The sequence below is a fragment of the Oryx dammah genome, unplaced genomic scaffold, assembly GCF_014754425.2.
Source record: "Oryx dammah isolate SB20612 unplaced genomic scaffold, SCBI_Odam_1.1 HiC_scaffold_20, whole genome shotgun sequence".
In the NCBI taxonomy this organism is placed as follows: domain Eukaryota; kingdom Metazoa; phylum Chordata; class Mammalia; order Artiodactyla; family Bovidae; genus Oryx; species Oryx dammah.
In genome coordinates, this window is record NW_024070204.1 from 38076631 (window position 1) to 38099980 (window position 23350).

Consider the following 23350-nt stretch of genomic DNA (forward strand, 5'->3'; position numbering starts at 1 on the left):
CAGACTCTTTGCGACCCCATGAATCGCAACACAACCTCAAATCAGTTTGTAGCCATCCAACTTAGAGATGGGGAAATTAAGAGCTGAGAGATGTTCACTTACTTGGTCATGATATTGTGAATTAATGCAGAAGTAGGTGGTGGCTCAGGCGGTAAAGAAGCTGCCTGCGATGACCCGGATTTGATCTCTGGGTCAGGAAGATCCCCTGGAGAAGGGAATGGCTGCCCACTCCAGTATTCTTACCTGGAGAATCCCATGGACAGAGGAGCCTGGCAGGCTACAGTCCATGGAATTGTAAAGAGTCAGGACACAACTGAGCAACTAACAACTTTCAGGTCCAGAACAGGGCTCCTCTCACTTCCAGATTAATGGCTGTTGCACTTTGCTGCTGTACTTGAGCTTGGTTCTACAGCTGCTAGTTTTCATTCTAATCAAATGAGGTTGTATTTGCAACTGCTGCTGTTTGTCTTTAGTGCCTCAAGGTTTCTTTTTATGCAAGTTGGGCAGTACAAGTAAAGACTTTAAAAGTCTCACTACAAAACAATAAAAGCCTGTATAATACTATTTGCTTTCTGGCCAAAAACTGAAGGGAGAATTATTTATCATGAGAACAGGAGAGTACAAGAAATTACCTTTACTGGTTTTTCTTATGCTTTCAACTAAGGCTTGGCTCTTGTTTTCTTTTCTTTTTCTGCTTGTTTTTTGTATGGCAAAACCAATACAGAATTGTAAAGTAAAATAAAAAATAAATAAATAAAAATAATAAAATAAAATATTACACTAAAAAAAATAGGATTGTAATAGGGAAATTTTGTGAACAAGTTTTAGAAGATCAAAGCACAATGGTGATTTTTAAAATACCAGTCATTGAATGATGCTTAAAAACCATTTGAGAAATGGAATATTTCCTGCCGTATCAGTAAACAAAGGATGTCACAGTCGTCAGCAATTGCAGCTACCACCAATGGTGAACTGGTGAGCCCTGAGGGAACTCAGGAAGGAAAGAATACCTGCCATAAGATTTTAAACAAGCTATGTTTATGAAGTACTCATAGCATTGTCTACTACGCACTCAATGTGAAAATGCTAAATTTAAATTATCATTTTAATTTATTAAATAGCTAAAAATTAAAAATAATTATTTTTATCATTAAGCCTGGCAGCCACATATCAGGGACAGATAGGACTAGTGGGAGGAGTAAGAGGTTAATGAGGAACGTGAACAGTGATAGGTCTCACTGCTTCATTGCTGCTGCCAGCTCTGGTTTTGAAATGGTTTTACTTCCCAAACGATAAAAAGATGTTACATACCCCATGCCCATCAGCTGTACACTAGGGATGGGTTTATAGCTCCGTGAACATACTGTTTTTTTTCTCCCACAGTTCCTTTCGTCTGAATTGTCTCCGCAATCATTTTCTCCATTGCATTCCAACTTGCTGGCAATGCAGCGACCTGGTCAAGAAATAGTAATATTGACAACAAATGGTCATTTAAGAGAGTATTTATTGATTTGAAACATGTTTACTTTAAATTTCAAGGGAAGGTAGAGGGCCAGTTTTCATTATTTTTGATGGGAAACAAGGAAATGGAATAACAAACTGATATTTTCTCTTCTTGTTTAGGATTGCAAGAGTCTGGATAGAATTAGTCACTCTTGAGCTGATTGTCTTAAATCAAAGAAATAACTCTAGAATCCCATTCCCACTACAGTGAGCTTGCTGCAGAAATCATGTTCTGTAGGAGAAAATTAACAATAAGCTCAGAATTTTGTTTTAATTCAGGATAATAGACTCAAGGTCACTGCTTTTATTTTTAAAAAACTATAATTTCACACACACATGTCTACTGGTACACATAATGTGACTTAATGTCTAAAATTTTATATTGAGAGAAAGAAGCTGGACACAGACGAGTCATGCCATCTGAGTCTTTTATCTCATGTTCGAGAATAAGAAGGATTAACTAGAAACAGGAAACAAAGAACTTTTGGGGTTTATGGAGATTTTCTGTACCTTGATTGGGGGTTGTTTACATGGGTGTATATATTTGTCAAAATCAAATTGCACACTTACTATCAGTATATTTTATTATATATAATTATTTTGAAAAGTGAAAAAAAAAAGTAAAAGTGTAAGTCACTAAGTTGTATCTGACTCTTTGCAACTCCATGGACTGTAGCCCTCTAGGCTCCTCTGGAGTTTTCTAGGCAGGAATACTGGAGTAGGTTACCATTCCTTTCTCCAGTGGTTATTCCTGACCCAGGGATAGAACCTGTGTCTCCTGCATTGCACGCAGATTCTTTACTGTCTGAGTCACCAGGGAAGCCCCCACTTTACTATACATTATTAAATATTTTATTGTAGATATTCACTATATATGATTACTGTTATAATTACAATTAATAAGAGTTTCACTACATACAATTTACTATATCTATTTTTTTGGACACATTAAATGCCTGGATACCACAGTGTTAGATAGCAATTTGCGTGAGTTTAGAAAACAGTACCAACTGAGATAATTCTCTTTCTTTTAAAACTTGCTGAATTTCATTATGATCCTAGGAAACAGTGTGTGCCTGTATATTACTGAAATTGAAACACTCTTTCTATAATGACAGATAGCCCATCTCCTGCTCCTCAGTCTCTTGCGTATAATCAGGAATGCTGGCATCTGTACCATTATGTACAAGTCTCATCAACAGTGATTGAATGTTTTACTCAGGACTATCTTATCTGGAAAATTCCATGGATAGAAGGGCCTGGTGGGCTACATAGTCCATGGGGTTGCAACGAGTCAGACATGACTGAGCGACTGAGCACCTTCACGCACACACACACATCTCATTACCTATCTTAAATTGTGATCAACATTTCAGTACAGCTATGAGTGACTATTTTGATCAACTGAAATGCTTGAGGAAATTAGATATTTTGTTGAATTGATTTTTTTTAACTAATAAAGAGTTCCCCAGAAAGCACTTAGTTTCAACTTTTGGGGCGTTAATAATCTTAATGGATGATAGAAAAAGCAAGAGAATTCCAGAAAAAAAATCTACTTCTGCTTTATTGATTAGGCCAAAGCCTGTGACTGTGTACATCACAACAAACTGGAAAATTCTTCAAGAGATGAGAATACCAGCCCACCTTACCTGCCTCCTGAGAAATTTGTATGCAGGTCAAGAAGCAACAGTTAGAACTGGACATGAAACAACAGACTGGTTCCAAATAGGGAAAGGAGTACATCCAGGCTGTATATTGTCACCCTGCTTTTTTAACTTATATGCAGAGTACATCATGCACAATGCCGGACTGGATGAAGCACAAGCTGGGATAAAGATTTCTAGGAGGAATAACCATAACCTCAGATATGCAGATGATACCACCCTTATGGCAGAAAGTGAAGAAGAACTAAAAAGCCTCTTGATGAAAGTGAAAGAGGAGACTGAAAAAGCTGGCTTAAAACTCAGCATTCAAAAAACTAAGATCATGGCATCCAGTCTCATCACTTCATGGCAAATAGTTGGGGAAACAATGGAAACAGTGACAGACTTTATTTTCTTGGACTCCAAAATCACTGCAGATGGTGACTGCAGCCATGAAATTAAAAGACATTTGCTCCTTGGAAGAAAAGCTATGACCAACCTAGACAGCATATTTAAAAGCAGAGACATTACTTTGCCAACAAAGGCCCATCTAGTCAAAGCTATGGTTTTTCCAGTAGTGATGTATGGATGTGAGAGTTGGACTATAAAGAAAGCTGCTTTTGAACTGTGGTGTTGGAGAAGACTTGGGAATCCCTTGGACTGCAAGGAGATCAAACTGATCCATCCTAAAGAAAATCAGCCCTGAATATTCATTGGAGGGACTGATGCTGAAGCTGAAACTCCAATACTTTGGCCACCTGATGCGAAGAATTGGCGCATTGGAAAAGACCCTGATGCTGGGAAAGATTGAAGGTGGGAGGAGAAGGAGACGACAGAGGATGAGATGGTTGGATGGCATCACTGACTCAGGACATGAGTTTGAGCAAGCTCTGGGAGTTGGTGATGGACAGGGAAGCCTGGCATGCTGCAATCCATGGGGTCACAAAGAGTCGGACACGACTGAGCAACTGAGCTGAGCTGAAGAATCGTTAGTAAGAAAGGTGGAATGTAATGAAATGATTAAATCATCCTTTGATTATTCAAAATTTTATATCAAGACACTTATTATAGGTACAAGCATCATAATCACACAAGACTGAAAATATAGAGGGAATTAAATTCCTGTCAGTCCTAAGATATAACCTGAAAGATACCCTGTTTTTAAAAATAACACATCTCTGGTTTTTCTTGTTTGCTTTCCTTAGAGCAGTGCAGAATGGGTAATTTAGTTTGAAATAGAGATGCTTTACCTAAAGGAGGAAAAAAAAAGGCATATCTTACAGTTTTTAAAAGTTTTGAACCTAGTACTTGCAAATTTGAACAAGAGCTGATTTTTTATATTTTACACTAAATCTCCCATTTTATCAGATGGAGGTAGAGATACACATGTAAGGTACAATTCTCATTAACCTAGGTTTGTGATCAGGGTACCAGATATGTAAGAAAGTCTACTCATTTGATACTTCTGTAATGGAGCAGGACCCTGTGGAGCTTTCCCAGCTGGCCTTCTCTCATATCCTCTGCTTTAGCTCCTTTCTGAAGTACCTACTGAATATATATGTGTGTGTGTGTGTGTGTGTACACTTTTGAAGCACATGTCCTGAGTTGTTTCACAGGTGTGAAAATCCCCCACCAAATGGAAGATGTTAACCTCTTGATGACCATGAACACATAGCCCCAGGCCTCCTGGAGCCTAAGGACTGATAAAGTTAACCTCTGTGACACAACCCTGTTACCTCATCACCAGCCAGTCAGAGAACTGTGCATGAGCTGATCATATATGCTGTGACTCCCTTCCCTTTCCTGGCTTTTAAAAATGCTTTACTGAAATGTTTCAGGGAGCTCAGGGGTTTTTAGGGCTTGAACCACCCATCTCCTCATATGGCTCTGCAGTTAACCTTCCTCTGTTCCAAACTCTGACATTTTTGTTTGTTTGACTTCACTGTGAACTTGTGCTAACAATTTTAGGGATATTATAGAGTCTCTATTAACAAGGGTGGGCTTCCCTGGTAGCTCAGTGATAAAGAATTCACCTGCTAATTCAGGAGACTCAGGTTTGATCCGTGGGTCAGCAAGAGCCCCTGCAGAAGGAAATGGCAACTCACTCCTGCATTCTTGCTGGGAAAATCCTACAGACAGAAGAGACTGGCAGGCTATAGTTCATGGGTTTCAAAGAGTTGGACAGGACTTAGTGACTAAACAGCAACAACATTAGCAAGGGTAGGGATGAAAGCAAGAGGACTTCTCTTGAGCGATGTTTAGGAATGGGTAGCAGTGTGAAATAGGACTGATGCGACACAGCTGAGAATGGTTCCAGGTCATGGAAACACAATGGAACAGGAAGGGGAAAGATTTGTAAGCCACAAATATATCCTATACTAAAGAAGGAATGGCAGAGGTGAAGGGACATTTCAATCGTACAGAATTTGTAGAAGTCAGCATGCTTTAGCCAACACATGCATATATATATATTTACACCTGGAATTATGTAGTCATTTAGAATTACATATGATTTTCCTATTTACTTGAATTGATTTATGTTACTACATGGTATATTATTTTTATAACCAGTTGCAAATTTCTCTGTGTTAAACTTAGGACTTTGAGAGGAGTTGGCGTAATGCATGGGGATTTGCCTCATGAATACTTCTCAAAGATCCATGTATACATTAAAGAGATAATTTGAGAGAATAGCATTGAAAGATGTATATTACCATATGTAAGACAGATGACCAGTGCAAGTTCGATGCATGAAGCAGGGCACTCAAAGCCAGTACTCTGAGATAACCCAGAGGGGTGGGGTGGGGAGGGAAATGGGAGGAGGGTTCAGAATGGGGGGACACAGTGCACCCATGGAAAATGTTTTAAAAAATAAATAAAATAAAAAAACTATAATTCACCTTGGAAGATTCTGAAGAATAATCATGATTTTTTCTGTTGTTAACTGATCCAAATATCATCCTGATATTTGTCAGGATGACTTACATCATCCTGATATGTCAGACAAATAATGGTCCATCCAATCTTTTATTCCTTTGAGAATGGCATTAGTGGATGTTTTTAGGAGAGTACAGTGGTATATCATCTTCAGTGGAATATTCAACAACCAAGAGCCCATGGCATTACCCAGTCAGAATGGATGCCAACCATATTTGTACCAGAGATTAACTAGTTAATGGTTGGATTGTGGGAAGATCTAGGAATTTCTGATGAAGGGATCTGGACAGTAGGGCAGAGGTCACTAAGAGAGCTCAGGGTAGCAGCCGCTTATCAACCATTACAGCTGCATTTCAATGGTTCAGTTTATATCACCAGCTATGGACATATTACTGATGAAGCAGCGATTGCTGTGCCTATACCAGTAACTTTCCTGAAATCACTCATTTTGAACTGATAGCACATGGATATATCTAAAGACTTCTCAGACTTGTGGATATTTTTGACATAAACAAACTCTTTCATACATAATAAATTTCATAGATTTATCATCTATTGAATATAAGAGTTCTCCCTGGTAATATGTTCTAGAAACTACCCTTCAAGCTTCAAATTAATGTGCATCAGTTCTAAACTTTGATCTTAATATTCTGAATATAGTGCTCAGGTCTGTATTCCCCTTAGCCATTGCCATCAAGGTTTTTCTCATATTCCCTGTTTTGTCAATATGTGACACGACCTTATTTATATACAGAAATTCAGAAATTTTTTCTCTCATAGTTCTGGAGTGCAGAAGTCTAAACAAGATATTTGCAGGGCCGTGCTCCCTCTAAAACTCTGGGAAGGTCCTTCTTGCCTCTTCTCAGCTTCCAGTTGGTTGTTGGTTGCTCAGTTGCTCCGTCATATCTGACTCCTTGAGGCCGCATGGACTGTAGCCGGCCAGTATTCTCTGCTCATAGAATTTTCCCAGCAAGAATACTGGAGTGAGTTGTCATTTGCTCCTCCAGGGGATCTTCCCCACTCAGGAATCGAACCCACATCTCTTGTGTCTCTGGCATTGGCAGGTGGTTTCTTTACCACTAAGGTCACCTGGGAAGCCCCTTATTTACATAGGCATAATGTATATCTCCCTACTCATGTCTCACCCTCACATCCCGTTTTGGGGATGAGGTACAGAGAGAAAACTCTGGAGCCAGCCTTCCTGTCTGACTTTCAGAAAAGATTGGTAAAGCTGAAGGCAGGAAGTGAAGAGTAAGAGAAGAGAAACATCATGCCCAAGTCTGGGGTCAGTTTATGGGAATTTGAAATCTGCCATCTGGTTCTATTTTTCAGTCTATTTTAGAGTACACAAATAATTTGGATTTTATTCATCAGAACTCTAATTTTATTTTAACTAAAATTGACTATTTATACAAGAAATCAGTGAACTATGGCCCATGGACAAAAACTGACCTGCTACTTGCTCTTGTAAATAAAATCCTATTGGAACATAGTCATGCTCATTTGTTGATATACTGTCTATTGTATACTGCCAAATCGTGGCAGCTTTGATGCCACGATTCCAGAACTGAATAGTTGCTATATAGACTGTATGGCCTGCAAAGCCTAAAATATTCACTACCTGGACTTCTCCTGAAAAAGTTTGCAGAAATCTGACCTATATGGTTCAACATGCTGAGCTTTGGAAAGCTATTAATTAGCAAGAGAATACATAGATTAAGTAGTATATTCAAGGTTTGATTATAATCTAACAATACTTAAATATCAAAATGTATGAATCTGTATGAGAATTGAACTTGAAGGGAATGTTGCCATTGTTTAAATCATTTGCAGTCTCCTCTTTTGTGATTATCTTTGGAGTCATTCAATGGACCATACCAGAAAATTTGTTACATCATCTCTAACCATCCCCTTTACATAATATCTTAGCATTAGCATCCTTATCTTAATAAACCATATTAAAATTTTAAAATGCATCACTCTTTTTCAATTGCTTATTTCAGTTGTGCTTATTAATAGCCCATTTTTTAAAGTATCTGCTTTCTCCTCTATTTCCTCCTCCTCATTCTCTTCCTCCTGTTTCATAACAGTGTAGGAACCTGGGAACCTGTACTTGATGAGCAAAGGAATCAGGTAAGTGGTCAAGATGATTATAGCCTGAAAGCTGTAATTTTACACATGAATAGTGCATAATTGGTAGCATAACATCCCTGTCTCCCTAGGCTTAAAATATGGTGGGACTTTTCTATCATGACTTTCACTGGGAGTCAATCGGAATAACTTTAGTCATTTTTAGTGAAGACTGAACATTTTTCAAAAGACATTACCACTGTCACAGCGGAATTTATTCTTGCAGTCAATCTCTTCAATTTTGCAGAGCTTGGATGGAACGCATGGCTGAAAGGTCATGAGAGGCTCAGTACATGGTTGTCCTCCAAACTGACTGGGGCGCAAGATGGACCTAACCTTAAACTAAAAGGAAAGGAGAGAAAGGTGAATAACTCTGAGGCTGGGTCAAAGCCAGAAAGTATCTAAGAAAACTGGGCTTCTCAGTCACAGTAGTGATTTTTCCTATAGTGGCATTTCCTAAATTACTAATGATTTTTTCCCCCAATTCTGTTATTGTGTTTTCTTACGGAAGTCAATACTTTTGGGGTCTAATTTTTCCAACCTGTAAAACGAAGAAGTGGGACAACAAATTTCTGAAGATTTCTAACTCTGAAATCATAGGATTCTAAATTGAATCAAAATCAAATGCACAAATATTTACTGAGCATGTCCTGAGTGCAATAAATCTTCCATGTCATAACAGTAGCCCTTTTATTCCTCAAAGATAGTATGAAGTGATAAATGTGAAAGGACTGATGGGGGCGGGCTTTTGTATGAGAAAGTCACTGTGGAAACCAAGGCTGGCACATTTTCCACACTTTGAAAGGTTTTAAATTGTCAGTAGTAAATCAAAGCGGAGAAGGCAATGGCACCCCACTCCAGTACTCTTGCCTGGAAGATCCCATGGGTGGAGGAGCCTGGTGGACTGCAGTCCATGGGGTCACTAGGAGTTGGACATGACTGAGCGACTTCACTTTCACTTTTCACTTTCATGCATTGGAGAAGGAAATGGCAACCCACTCCAGTGTTCTTGCCTGGAGAATCCCAGGGATGAGGGAGCCTGGTGGGCTGCCATCTATGGGGTCACACAGAGTGGGACATGACTGAAGCGACTTAGCAGCAGCAGCAGCAGTAAATCAAAGAGTCAGGGAAAGATAGAATAGGATTCAAAAGTATTGACTTTAAAGTCAGAAAAATCCAAGTTCAATATGTAGCTTTCTATTCATTAGTGATGTGTGCTTGGGTAAATTACTTCACCCCTAATGATCTATAACTTCCTCATCTGTAAAATGGGTAGAAAAACAATGTGATGTGAAGTTTGAGTAAGATGATGTGTGCAAAGGAACCTAAACTGTCTCTCTGAGATAGTGGGTGCTTTCTTTGTACTGGGTCAATTCCTTTTACTTCCCTAATGTCTGAATGCTTAGCACCTACCCTGACTGGAATTCACGTGGTCCAGTGCCCTACCTGGAATGCACTTGAGGTAGGTAAATATTGCAGCTGGGAACAATAAACAAATCGAGGGACTTTCCCTTAGCAGGGGCAGTTAAAGAAAGGCAAGGAGTCATTTTAATTAATGTACCTCATTTCTGTCTGATTTTAAACCTTGGACTGAATTGCCCATTTTTTAGCACCTGTTTTTGCTTTGTGAGCTCTCACAGGGCAGAGGCAGTGGAAATCAGAGCTGGGTGAGTGCAATACCAATCCTCAGGCAGAACTTTTCTGGTATTCACATGCCAATAAAGCATGTCAAATGAATCCTGCCTCCCCCTAAAATAATTCCCTCAGTGGAAGCTGGGACAATTTATTTTCAGAAATTAAAGTAATTCATCATTTCTATGATTGTTGAGTTTGTCTGGGAATTCGAGAATTTATGATTCTGATTTCCTGAATATACCCACATTTCACTTACCCGTTTTTGAACACAAGGGTCGCAGTCTGACCAGGGTCCATAATCTCCCAGGCGGCAATTGATAGGGCAAGTTTGCCAGTTACACTCTCTGGACTCCTGCTTGGTACAAAGCTGGCCACAAAAGTTTTCAAAATAGTACTGATCTGTAACAATCCGTCTATAATAAGGAGGAGAAAACTGCTTAGAATGAGTCTCTTTACTGTGGCTCCAGCCTCATAAGAAAAATATTCATTGAGCATCAATTACAGTGAATAAAAGGAAAGAGGTTTTCATGGAAAATCAAGCAGTCCATCATATGTACAGTTTTTACTACTTAATGGAACTCAGGACTGGGTCCATAATTTGTGGGGCACAGTGCAAAATAAAAGTAGGGGGGCCACATGTTCAAAGAAGGCTAAGCACCAAAGAGTTGATGCTTTCAAACTGTGGTGCTAGAGAACCCTTAAGAGTCCCTTGGACTGCAAAGAGATCAAACCAGTCAATCCTAAAGGATATCAATCCTGAATATTCGTTAGAAGGACTGAGGCTGAAAGTGAAGCTCCAATACTTTGGCTACCTAAATGTGAAGAGCCAACTCGTTGGAAAAGACCCCGATGCTGGGAAAGATTGAAGGTAGGAGGAGAAGGGGATGGCAGAGGATGAGATGTTTCAATGGCATCACTGACTCAATGGACATGAGTTTGAGCAAACTTTGGGAGATAGTGAAGCACAGGGAAACCTGGCGGGCTACTGTTCATGGAGTTGCAAAGAATCAGTCATGACTGAGCGACTGAACAGAAACACATATTCATAAATTCTTAAGAATTTCCGAAGAGAGGAGGCAGAGCATGAAGCCAAACCACAGCCTTCCTCAGAGTGGGATCCTGTGTGGACTGCACAGGCTACACATCTATGAAGCCTGCCATGATGGAATTCCTGAGAGGGACTGGAAGAAAAAGAAAGAAGAAAGTTTCTGCAAATTGCTTAAAAGATGACAATGCAGTGTGGTAAGTACATGATTGAGATAGAGCCAGAGCCCTGTGGGGCTAAAGATGAAAGGAGAAAGTGACATGAGAGATACATTTTGAAAAATGCACGTGAGTTTTCCAGGCAACAAAGGGAAGGGCGTTCAGAGGAAACAGCTTATGCACAGATGAGCAGGGAAGGAGTATGACATGTCCGTGGAGGAGCGTGTGGGATGGACCTGAGCAGAGCATAATTGAGAGGGATGAGCTTTTATTATGGTACTTTATTTGGTAGTAAGTAGTGAGCTACTCCAGTACTCTTGCCTGGAAAATCCCATGGACCAAGGAGCCTGGTAGGCTGCAGTCCATGGATGGCTAAGAGTCGAGCACGACTGAGTGACTTAGCAGCAGAAGCAGCAGTAGTGAGCTACTAAGGGACTCCTGAGTAGGGAAGTATTATGAACAAATCTGTTCTTACATCCAGAGTGGATGGTTTATTGAGGCCATCAGGTGGTGATTTTAATGAGACTCACACTACATATGTAAAAATAGTTTTCTAAAATAGATCTCTGAAAAGTTCTATAACAGTTAAAAACACATTAAGTATATGCCTTTTTTTATTCCAAGTCACGTGAGCGTCTTCACGGAACAGAAATATCTAATAGATTTAAAGAAACTGTGGGGGAGGAATAATCTGAATTAATGAAAAGACTGAATTATTAAATGTTATCAAGTAAAACACAGTTTTCTTGCCTTCTTGTCCATGCCAACAATCGAGCTAATAGCTAGCAGTGCTGCTCAATTGAGGTCCTGTTAGACTCAGTTTAATGAGTAGAAAATTCTCTATAATTAACTCACTAACTGTAGGCAAGCAGAGTTATGTGCTGATTGAAAAAAAAAAAAAAGCCCAAGTAGTGATTCTAAGTAAATTAAATAGTCAACTGAAAATATTGAACAGATTCTTAATTGAATTTCTTTAAAATGCTTCAATTTTATGGGGAGAACAAAAGTAGACTCCACTTTAACCTTATGTGGAAAAGACATCAAATTCCATCCAAATTCATGAGTTCTTTTTAAAATTAAAAAAAAAGTTTGCAGATTTTACTCTGCAAATATCATACTTGCAGATATATTTTCTTTCCCATTGCTTAGTGTGGCACTTTTTGATTTTGCTAATTCTGTCCTTGAGGTTTCCCAGGGCACAAAGAAAAGCTACAAAGTCCACACCCACCTCTCTCTGGTCTGGGTTCCAGAATTGCAGGTTTTTGAGCAGCTGGACCACTGAGCCCATGGGTAATGATCACAGAAACAGGCTTGGCTCTTGTCAATCAGAGCACTCAGCAGGATAAAATACAAGATGGACTGTCTGGCCATGCCTGGAGGGCCTCCAGATCCTGAAAAGAAATGATGTAATACATATCAAACATTCATGGGATAAAACTTAACAGATCATTCTCAGTTACAGTCTCAAATATGATCTTTGAAAACATCTTGCCTTGCTTAAGTTAACACATATAAATTCACAGTCTTATGAGTATAAATCCCATTTCTAAAAAGATTTTTAGGGTGGACACTCCCATAGTTCAAAATCCCAGTACTAGTTAGGTTTCTCTGAACTGTGAGTGATAGGCTCCAAGACAAAGTGTGTTGTAAATATTTGTATCTCATTCCATTCCCAAATGGAATTTTTTATATGATCTTACACTTTTTTGAGATAATTACTTATTTTGTGCAGACAGTACCCTCAAGTATTACCTAGTACTTCCTTTCAGTTTTTCATACCTTTCTCTGACTGGGGAAAGACTTTGGAACCTTTCTTTCTGAAGCTCTGTTTAGTTTCCTGGCATCTTGGTATTAATAGCTTGCTAAAGAGTTCATTGTCCCATTATCTCTACTTTTAGACTCAGAGAAGTTAGAGCTGGAAAGCGTCTTTGAAACCTTTAGGTTAAACTCCCTCATTTTAGGGATGGTGAGGCTGAGGCTTTAGCAGGTACAATAAGGTTGAAGCTACATGACAAGTAAGCCCAAGATTCCACATTCTTAGATGAGATGTATCCCTTCATTTGATTTCTAGTAATACTAATCTACATACTTGGAACTTCACCACCCAGAGCACAAGAGGGTTTGCTCAGATGCAGCTAAATGCCAGAGAAAACTTGGACCAGTGGTTCCCCATGTGCTGTGGAGTCTTGAGAATCTGTGAGTTAATGAATGGAGTTAGCAAAACCATACTTGCCCCTCGATACTGCCATTTTGATTTTTGTATCGCTAACAAAACATTCACTCAATATGCCAGCAAATTTGGAAAACTCAGCAGTGTCCACAGGACTGGAAAAGGCCAATTCTCATTCCAATTCCAAAGAAGAGCAATGTCAAAGAATGTTCAAACTACAACACAATTGCACTCGTGTCACATGCTAGCAAAGTAATGCTCAAAATTCTCCAAGCTAAGTGTCAACAGTTATCAGTATCAGTTCAGTTGCTCAGTCATGTCTGATTCTTTGCGAACCCATGGACCGCAGCACACCAGGCCTCCCTGTCCATCACCAACTCCCAGAGTTTACCCAAACTCATGTCCATTGAGTCGGTGATGGCATCCAACCATCTCATCCTCTGTTGTCCCTTTCTCCTCCTGCCTTCAATCTTTCCCAGTATCAGGGTCTTGTCAAATGAGTAAGTTCTTTACATCAGGTGGCCCAACTATTGGAGTTTCAGCTTCAACATCAGTCCTTCCAATGAATATTCAGGACTGATTTCCTTTAGGATGGACTGGTTTGATCTCCTTGCAGTCCAAGGGACTCTCAAGAGTCTTCTCCAACATCACAGTTCAAAAGCATCAATTCTTTGGTGCTCAGCTTTCTTTATAGTCCAATACCCACATTCATACATGACTACTGGAAAAACTATAGCTTTGACTAGATGGACCTTTGTTAGCAAAGTCATGTCTCTGCGTTTTAATATGCTGTCTAGGTTGGACATAGCTTTTCTTCCAAGGAGCAAATGTCTTTTAATTTCATAGCTGCAGTCACCATCTGCAGTGATTCCACTATTTCCCCATCTATTTCCCATGAAGTGATGGGACCAGATGCCATGATCTTCATTTTCTGAATGTTAAGCTTTAAGCCAACTTTTTCACTCTCCTCTTTCACTTTCATCAAGAGGCTTTTTAGTTCTTCTTCACTTTCTGCCATAAGGGTGGTGTCATCTGCATATTTGAGGTTATTGATATTTCTCCCAGCAATCTTGATTCCAGCTTGTGCTTCATCCAGCCCAGCGTTTCTCATGATGTATGCTGCATATAAGTTAAATAAGCAGGATGACAATATACAGCCTTGACGTACTCCTTTTCCTATTTGGAACCAGTCTGTTCTTCCATGTCCAGTTCTAACCGTTGCTTCTTGACCTGCATACAGATTTCTCAAGAGGTGGGTCAGGTGATCTGGTATTCCCATCTCTTCAACTGTACATGAACCAAGAACTTCTGGATGTACAAACTGGGTTTAGAAAAGGCAGAGGAACCAGAGATCAAATTGCCAATATCCATTGTATCATAGAAAAAGCAAGAGAATTCAAGAAAAACATACACTTCTGCTTCACTGACTACGCTAAAGCCATGGACTGTGTGGATCACAACAAACTATGTGGAAAGTTCTTAAAGAGATGGGAATACCAGCCTACCTGCCTCCTGAGAAACCTATCTGTAGATTTACCGTCTGACCCACAAGGGTTAGAGATTAGCTAAGAGTTATAGACTTAGCTATGAGGGAAGCCCAAAGATATATATAGAAATAAACTGGATGTATGGTTCCCTGTGTTATGCAGTGGGATCTTGTTTATTTCCTTTGTATATAGTAGTTTGTGTCTGCTAACTCCAAACTCCTAATTTATCCCTCTCCTACCCCTTTTCCCTTTGGGTAACCATAAATTTGCTTTCTATGTCTTTGAGTCTGTCTTGTAAATAAGTTCACTTGTATCATATTTTATGTTGCCCATATCATATGGCATTTGTCTTTCTAACTTACATCACTTAGTATGTCAGTCAGTAAACATTTTCAAATTGTCCTACAAGCTCAGAGAAAAATGCTAGTATAAAAGCAACAAAATCCACTGACATGTGGCTGAATATGTCCTTTAATTTAAAATGGAATTGACACCTATTTGACTATTCATCGAGCGAGATATAAAGAAACAGAATTCATTATCACTGTCTGAGGAAGGTAGACAGAAACTGAAGATGCTTTTCATGATTTTTATTCAAACTTTAAAAAAATTATTTTTAATTGGAGGGTAGTTACTTTACAGTATTGATTGACCTGGTTTCTGCCATACATCAACATGAATCAGCCATAGGATACATGTAAGTTGCTACACCCATAGGCTGTTTCAATCATAAAAAACAAGAGACTCCTTTAAAGACCACTGTACTTGCCTACCAATTTTAGTTCTCTCAGTAATGTCTGACTCTTTGTGACACCGTGGACTGTAGTCTTTCAGGCTCTTTTGTCCACAGGGATTCTCTAGGCAAGAGTACTGGAATGGGTTTTCATGCCCTTCTCCATGGGATCGTCCCAATCCAGGGATGGAATTCAAGTCTCCCACATTGCAGGCAGATTCTTTACCATCTGAGCCACGAAGGTAGCCCAATTTTAGTTCACTGGTTTTTAACTCACCTTTTCTGGTTTTCTTCAGCAATATAGAACCATAGACTTTGGGATAAGAGTGTCCAGAAATTAGGCTGGGTTCACACCAAATACATTGTATGAGTTCTATATACTACACATCAGACCCAAGCTGAGATTGAATGATTTTCTACTGGCTTTCTACCAGCTGCCAAGGGCCCTGAGGCTTCTAAACAATATGAAGTCTTCTTATTAATCACTAGACAGACCACATCCCATCTCCCACCCCCAAATTGGGACCTTCTCAAGCAGGAACTGTTTCAGCAAGGAAGGAGACCTAAACAGTGGGGTTTTTCCTGTTGTTTATTTACTTGATCTTTTTCTTACTAAATTTTGGAGATAGATATGTTCCAGAATAATTCAGTTGTAAAGAAAATAAATTCTTATTCTGTGGGATCGGCATGTAAATGATCAGGCAAAATTGAATTACAAGAGATTACTAGTTCTCAATTCTCACCAGACACTCTGTTTTAACTTCCAAAAGCTTGAAAAGTATAGGTGGATTTTATCCCTCTTATCATAAAACTGCAATAACAGAATCCATATAAAATATTCTAATCTCATATTTGGCTATACTATTCTGAGTCAATTTGGAAAACGCTATAAATGAAGATGATAATGCCAAAGATTCTTATTTGAGGAGATGCTAATAAAATAGCTAATCAGTAGCTTCTCCTTTTATGACATTTTATTGTTATAAGGAAAAATTGTCTTATGTTAAAATAATTCTCATTCAAATAAAGATAATTATTTCTTTTATTTTTTTATTATCATAGCCCAGCATCTAATATCAAAGCATTCCTTATTTATCGATTTTTAACATCTTTAGACATTTTGGAGATATCTAAAATTTCATGCAGGCATTATGCCCATTACCACACAATTTTCATATAAACATGGAACAAAAAGAATTTTCAGTGAATAGAGAAATATAGTTAAGAAAAAATTTCCACTGCAGTAGTATAGTAGAAGAGCAGCAGTTCTGCAAGTTTTCTCATTGCCAACACTCTTGAACTCTAAAAATGAGCAGTTCCATTGAACCATTGAAGATGGCTATGTGAACATTTGGAGAATTCTATTATAGAGTGAAATCCATTTATTCTGATCTGTCACCTTCCCATGTCCTTGACTCACATGAATGATTTGTTCCTAAGGCCGTTCAGCACATCTTACCTGACAGGTTCAGAGGGTGTTCTAGTCTGACCCTAAGTTCAAGTTCTTCCTTTCCATCTTCTTGTAAATGTTTTGAATCTCTTATTTTTTATTTTTTCCTTCTGCACATGCCCTAGAAGCTCAAGAAGTTGTATTTACCTCTGCTGGTGCTGTCTGGGGAGCCCAGGCACATGACTAGTCTTTGGCTAAAAGGTATGGTTGCTTTACTTTTAAATGTAGTTTATCTCATAGAAAAACTTGATTCACCAAGGCAGCTCTCTGGAAGGACACTTCTTTGAGAAATATGAACCTTTTGGTTCTTTTGAGGTTTAAGCAAAATAGTTACATATTATTTTAAAAGGAAGTAAAGGACTGTAATCTGTTATGTATTTTCATGCATGAAAGGGCAAGTTTGTTGGAAGCATGATCTACAATTTTGAAATCTTAAAATTATAAATGAAATCATTATGTCACTTACCTTAAACAAAGATTGTGGTATCCAGTTTGTGGTATCCAGAGAACTAATATGCAGATGGCTAAGGAAACAATAGGTACTCACAGTGAAAAGAGTTTATAGAATAATCCAAACAAATCTTTTTTTCCCCTTTGCTAGCTGACACAAGGTCATGTCCCAGAGATCTAACAACACCTAGAGCACTGTCAGAGCAAACATTTCATGAGAAATCTGGACTTTGGAAATGATTACTTCAATCAGCAGTAATCTTGAAACTTTTTTTTTCCTTGTTAAGTTTTTTAAAATTTATTTTTATTTGGAGGAAAATTACTTTACAATGTAGTGTTGACTTCTGTCATACATAAGTACACATATGTCCCCACCCTCTTGAACCTCCCTCTCACCCTCTTGAACCTCCCTCTCACCCTCTAACTCATCTTACCCTTCTAGGTTGTCACAGAGTACTGGGTTGAGCTCCCTGTATTACACAGCAATTTGCCACTATCTCTAGCTATCTATTTTACATATGGTACTACTACTACTAAGTCACTTCAGTCGTGTCCAACTCTGTGCGACCCCGTAGACGGCAGCCCACCAGGCTCCCCTGTCCCTGGGATTCTCCAGGCAAGAACACTGGAGTGGGTTGCCATTTCCTTCTCCAATGCATGAAAGTGAAAAGTGAAGAAAGTGAAAAGTGAAGTCACTCAGTTGTGTCTGACTCCTAGCGACCCCATGGACTGTAGCCTACCAGGCTCCTCCACCCATGGGATTTTCCAGGCAAGAGTACTGGAGTGGGTTGCCACCCTTAAGACATAAGTCTGGCATATTTCACAGAGATAAAAAGGGTAACACATATGCTACTTCTACCCACTTCCCTTGTTCCTTACAGAACCGGTCTAATTGTAAAACAGTATTATGCTTAAGAGACCCTCCAACCGGCCACCATTCGTCGTCCTCCAATGGATACCGTGGCCGTGCAGTATCACATAGGAAGACCAGGTGTGTCTTCTTTAAGCCCTGGGGATCAAATCTATCCCAGTTTTTCAGGATACAGTTCAAAGGAGTGAGGCTGTGTGTAGAATATCACACAGCCATAAAAAAGGAATGAATTTCAGTTACTTCTGTTGAGGTGGATTAACCTAGAGCTTGTTATACAGAGTGAAGTAAGTCAGAAAGAGAAAAACAAATATCATATATTAACACATATATATGAAATCTAGAAAAATAGTACTGATGAACCTATTTGCAGGGCAGGAATAGAGATACAGACATAGAGAACAAACTTGTGGACAGAGTGGGGGAAAGACAGGGTGGATGAATTGAGAGAGTAGCATTGAAACAACTCTGCAACAACCCTGTATCTCTTAAGAGTGAGATATTACACAGGGTCCTGCTTTTTCAATGATTTTCCCATTCAAGGACTATTGTAATGGGTACTGCTACTGAAGATAAAAGAAATCTCTGACTATTTTAAAAAACTGTCAGAATAAATTGCTTAAAATTGCCTTCTCCTTTAGCAATGTGTCCATTTAATTTAAAAATATATAGATTTTTTCTGATTATATAATATTTATTGAGAAAGATTTAGAAAATGTGAAAAGCATGAAGAGGAAAAGCAAAATCAGTTTTCATAAACAGATAAAACTATTCATAGTTGGAGTACATACTCCATATATAATGTACTTCAGTCATATAATGTTCAGTCAGACACATATATGTGTCTCTCCACGTACACATATGCAAAAAAGCATATATATATAATTTTGTGACAGTACACATTTTTAAAAAGATTTAAATGGCACAGAATTTATCATATTTCATGATTTACAGAACCATATCATCATTGATCTGTGCAAGATCTTTTATTTAATTTCACTATCTTCCCCCATGATTTTGTTTCATTTCTTTTCCCAGATTAGTTATATATTAGTATATTTCATGTTTGTCCTTACATATGGTTATTTAGATATATGTGTTTATACTCTGAAAATACAAAGTCTCATTTTCTATGAGTATTTTTGTGATTTACACAAATGGTATTTTGCTAAAAGTTTTATTTGATTTCTTACTTTCTTCATTCAACGTTATGCTTCTGAGCCTTATGCAGTGTATGTCTGCTGGAACACAGACATTCACTGTATGGACTACATTTTATTTTCCCACTCTCTTAGCACTTCTGTTGCCTTCATCTCCCTGCAATTATAAACACAATGTACTCTTTCCTTGTGAACCTTTGAGAAAAATTCCAAGAGACTTCCAGGTTGCCCTTCAGAAAAACTATACGTGCTTAAACTCTTACTAGCAGCCTATGAAGGCTTCTCACTAGCACTTTTTGTTTGTTAAGTGTTGTTTAAGTAGCATGTCAGAGATCAATAGTGAACTTCAGCATTCCATTCTCACCCAACATTCTGGCTTTCTATCTGTACAGATGTGCCCCCATACATTCTAGATATTAATGCCTTATCAGATATGGATTTTACAGATCTCTCAGTCTGTCACTTATCTATTAGTTTTATCTTTGGTATTTTTGATTGATAAGAGACTTTTAATTTTAATGTCATCTAATTTGTTTATTTTCCTCTGATAATTTTTGCTTTGGATAGTTTTTCTTTTGTTTAAGAAATTATTTTAAGAAATCTGAAGTCATAGATATAGTCCTAAATTTTCTTCAGAATCCTATAGTTTTATATTTTTGATATACTCCTTAGTTCTCTACAGTCACACTATGTTTTTATAAATGGTATGAGGTAGAATAAAGTAAATGAAACAAAAACAAAAAACCTTGTAGCTAATATCAATAGCTATGCAAAAATATTGAACTTTTTCTTCCTAAGACCAGAAAAGAGACAAGATGCCTGTTATCACCATTTTTATTCTGTACTGCACCAGAGATCTTATCCAGTGCAATCAGGAAAGAAAAAAAAAGTATCACATTGAAAAGAAAGTAAGTTAAATTATAGATAGAATAATAGTGTACATAGAAAATCCAAAAGGAGTTACAGATATAGATTAGAATTAATAAATGAATTTAGTAAGGTTACTGGATACAAATTTATTATCAAAAAAAGTATTTCTATATCCCAGCAAACCCAAGAGAAAACTTACTGTCGATTCTGGCCATCACCAGCTAGGTGATTTTTAACAAATCACTTTACTTCACTGAAGCTGTTTCCTCATTTGTAAAATAAATGTTTCTCTAATTTTTTTTTTTAAAAAAAGCAGTATAAAATGTCTTTAAAAAATACTAATTATATCCTCATTATGTAAAGAAGCTAAAACAAATATTCTTCAAAAAATTAAATTTTCACCAAGTGGTGGGAGTGATTACCTCAATAGTATAAAGATTCATAGGAGTACAGCAGAGAGCCAGTACTCCAAGCTATCATGCTTTAACATGCATTCTAGTAACTTACCCAAGACCAAAGCAAGTCAGACCCAGAATACAAGTCTGTCTTCTTTCTCTTTATTGTATTGAGACTTTAAAGACTGAAAATTTAAGCTAAGAAGGAAGGAAAATTGGTCTACTGCATGCCAGTGTTGAGGACACTTGGGGCTGGTGTAGCAATTTCAACCATGAGGATCTGAGACAATAAAGAAGAGAGAAAATATTTTATGCCTGGGTAAGAAAATATATCCTTTGTGTGTGAGTACTTCTTTTTCTAGTTGTTTTTTTGAGGGCCTAAAATTAAATGCATTTTCCCTAAGGTATTGTGTTTGGACTTAAGGGAAAATGCTAAAAGTTGGACCCTGGAGAGGTAATAGTCCAGACTCAGTAGAATGAGGCTAGATAGAACTATTAATTAATGTGTGCTATAAGAAAGAGAAGTAAAAATATTGTGTGTCATGGTACAGGAAAAACAGAGGTTGAAAGAACTGAAGGCTGTATACAAGAATTCTTGAGAGAAGGTGCAAATGTCTATGACGCAAGAGTGACCTGGCATCAAAGGAGAATTTAGCATCTTTTCAATAATGTATTTGGATTCTCCATCTTGTGTTCTCGTGGATGCTTAAATGACATATCCCACTCAGGGTCCTTTTCTAGAGCGGGGATTGGGAAACTAAAGCCGGTGAGACAATTCTAGCCTGATGCCTATTTAGTAAATAAGGTTTTATTGGAATAAAGTCACACAGTTAGTCATTGTCTGTGGCTGCTTTTATACTACAATGGTAGGACTGGGTAGTCCCAACAGAGACTATATAGCATGCAAAGCCAAAAATATTTATTATCTGGCCCTCTACAGAAAAAGTTTTCTGAATCCTACAACACCAAAGGGAAAGATTTCTAGTCTGATCAGTACAACCACTATGTCCAGTTGGCTTTGAGAAGTAGTAGTAGTGTTACTTGCGTCTAATACACAGGTGTTGTTTCAGAGCTAGGAGCTAAATGCTTGTGTACAATTATGTTCAGGACTACCTCTGGGTGAGAATACGAGTGCTCTCTAAATGATATTTGGATGCATGCTGCTGAGAAACAAAGCATACTATGAAGTTCATCAGAGCTCTCTAAGCAATTGCAGACTTTATAAAGTGTTGGCTGGTGACATGAAATACCTTTTCGCACAAAATGCTCCATATTTTCATAATGTAGAAATTTGCTAGTGAGCTTAAATTTGACTGACCAGTAAAAAAGGCTTTAATTGTAGAGAAGCAGAAGGGTGTGGGAGGAACTTAGAGCCAGGACGTGGAAACTTAAGAGGGAGCAATTATCGTTTTTCCAGAAGGAAAATGTGTATTGTTAAAAATCTTTATTCCTCTCCTAATGATGATAGATTCACAACCAAATGGTATTTTCTGCCAAGAAAATAACCCCACACATAAGATAATGAACAGTGGGAGCTGCTGACTCTCTGAAGGCTTTTTCATATGTTAAATATTCACATGCCAACTTATCATTATAGCAAAAACACTGTAATTTCTCATTAGCACCAAGACTAATGACCCTGTCTATTTCACAAGCCCTTTAGAGTGTACTTTGTCAGTCAATGTGTGAGTTGATAAAGTGAAATGCAAATTAAATTATTTCACATGGAGAATCATAGATAAAAAGTCTCAAGTGGAGAAAATAGAAGTTTGCTTTAGACCGCAGGCTACTATGTTCTTTTTCTCTTTCCCTTTGCTACTAAAATTATTAGAATAGTCTAAATTCACTACATTCACTTTTCAATTCTCTATTGGCTCCTGGATGTGGTCAGTCAGTTCAGTCACTTAGTCATGTCCAACTCTTGCGATCCCATGGACTGCAGCACGCCAGGCCTCCCTGCCCATCACCAATTCCCAGAGCTTGCTCAAACTCATGTCCATCAAGTCGGCGATGCCATTCAACCATTTCATTCCATGTCCAGGTACAAGATGTATGGTAACTCTCAGCCCATGTCCAGGTACAAGATGTATTGTACCTGAACATGGTACAATACATATTTTTCTCAGGAAATTCCTCTCTTTTCTCTTTTTATGATTCTCTTCCTACTCCCATCTGGTATTCTATCTTCAATCTCTTTTCTTTTGTAAGGTATTTTATCAACAGCCTTGGATACACAGATGATACTACTCTAATGCCAGAAAGTGAAGAGGAACTAAAGAGCCCCTTGCTGAGAGTGAACGAGGAAAGTGGAAAAGCTACCTTAAAACTCAACATTCAAAAAACTAAGATCATGGCATCCGGTCCCATCACTTCATGGCAAACAGAAGGGGAAAAATGGAAGCAATGACAGATTTTCTCTTCTTGGGCCCCCAAATCACCAAGGATGGTGACTGTAGCAATGAAATTAAAAGACACTTGCATCTTGGAAGGAAAGCTATGAAAAACCTAGACAGTATATTAAAAGTCAAAGCTATGGTCTTTTCAGGAGTCATGAACAGATGTGAGAATTGGACGATAAAGAAGGCTGAATGCTGAAGAGCTGATGCTTTTGAATTGTGGTGGTGGAGAAGACTCTTGAGAGTCCTTTGGAGAGCAAGATCAAACCAGTCAATCCTAATGGAAATCAACCGTGAGTACTCATTGGAAGGACTGATGC

At 38.2% G+C, this 23350-nt stretch overlaps 1 protein-coding gene across 2 annotated transcripts in view; it reads right to left on the minus strand.

Annotated features, from left to right (window-relative positions):
- C6 (complement C6) overlaps positions 1-17663 on the minus strand; it is a 70156-nt gene extending 52493 nt beyond the window's left edge. The window contains exons 1-5 of one of the 2 annotated variants that reach the window (XM_040262422.1): positions 17358-17663; positions 12280-12442; positions 10105-10261; positions 8411-8555; positions 1312-1453 (exon numbers count right to left, since the gene is read on the minus strand). In XM_040262422.1, the coding sequence (XP_040118356.1) occupies positions 1312-1453; positions 8411-8555; positions 10105-10261; positions 12280-12422 (587 nt within the window). In that variant the 5' untranslated portion in view covers positions 12423-12442; positions 17358-17663. Of the gene's footprint in view, positions 1-1311; positions 1454-8410; positions 8556-10104; positions 10262-12279; positions 12443-16900; positions 17259-17357 lie in introns of those variants that run through there. The other variant, XM_040262421.1, reaches the window with a different exon arrangement.
- Positions 17664-23350: the final 5687 nt, after the last annotated feature.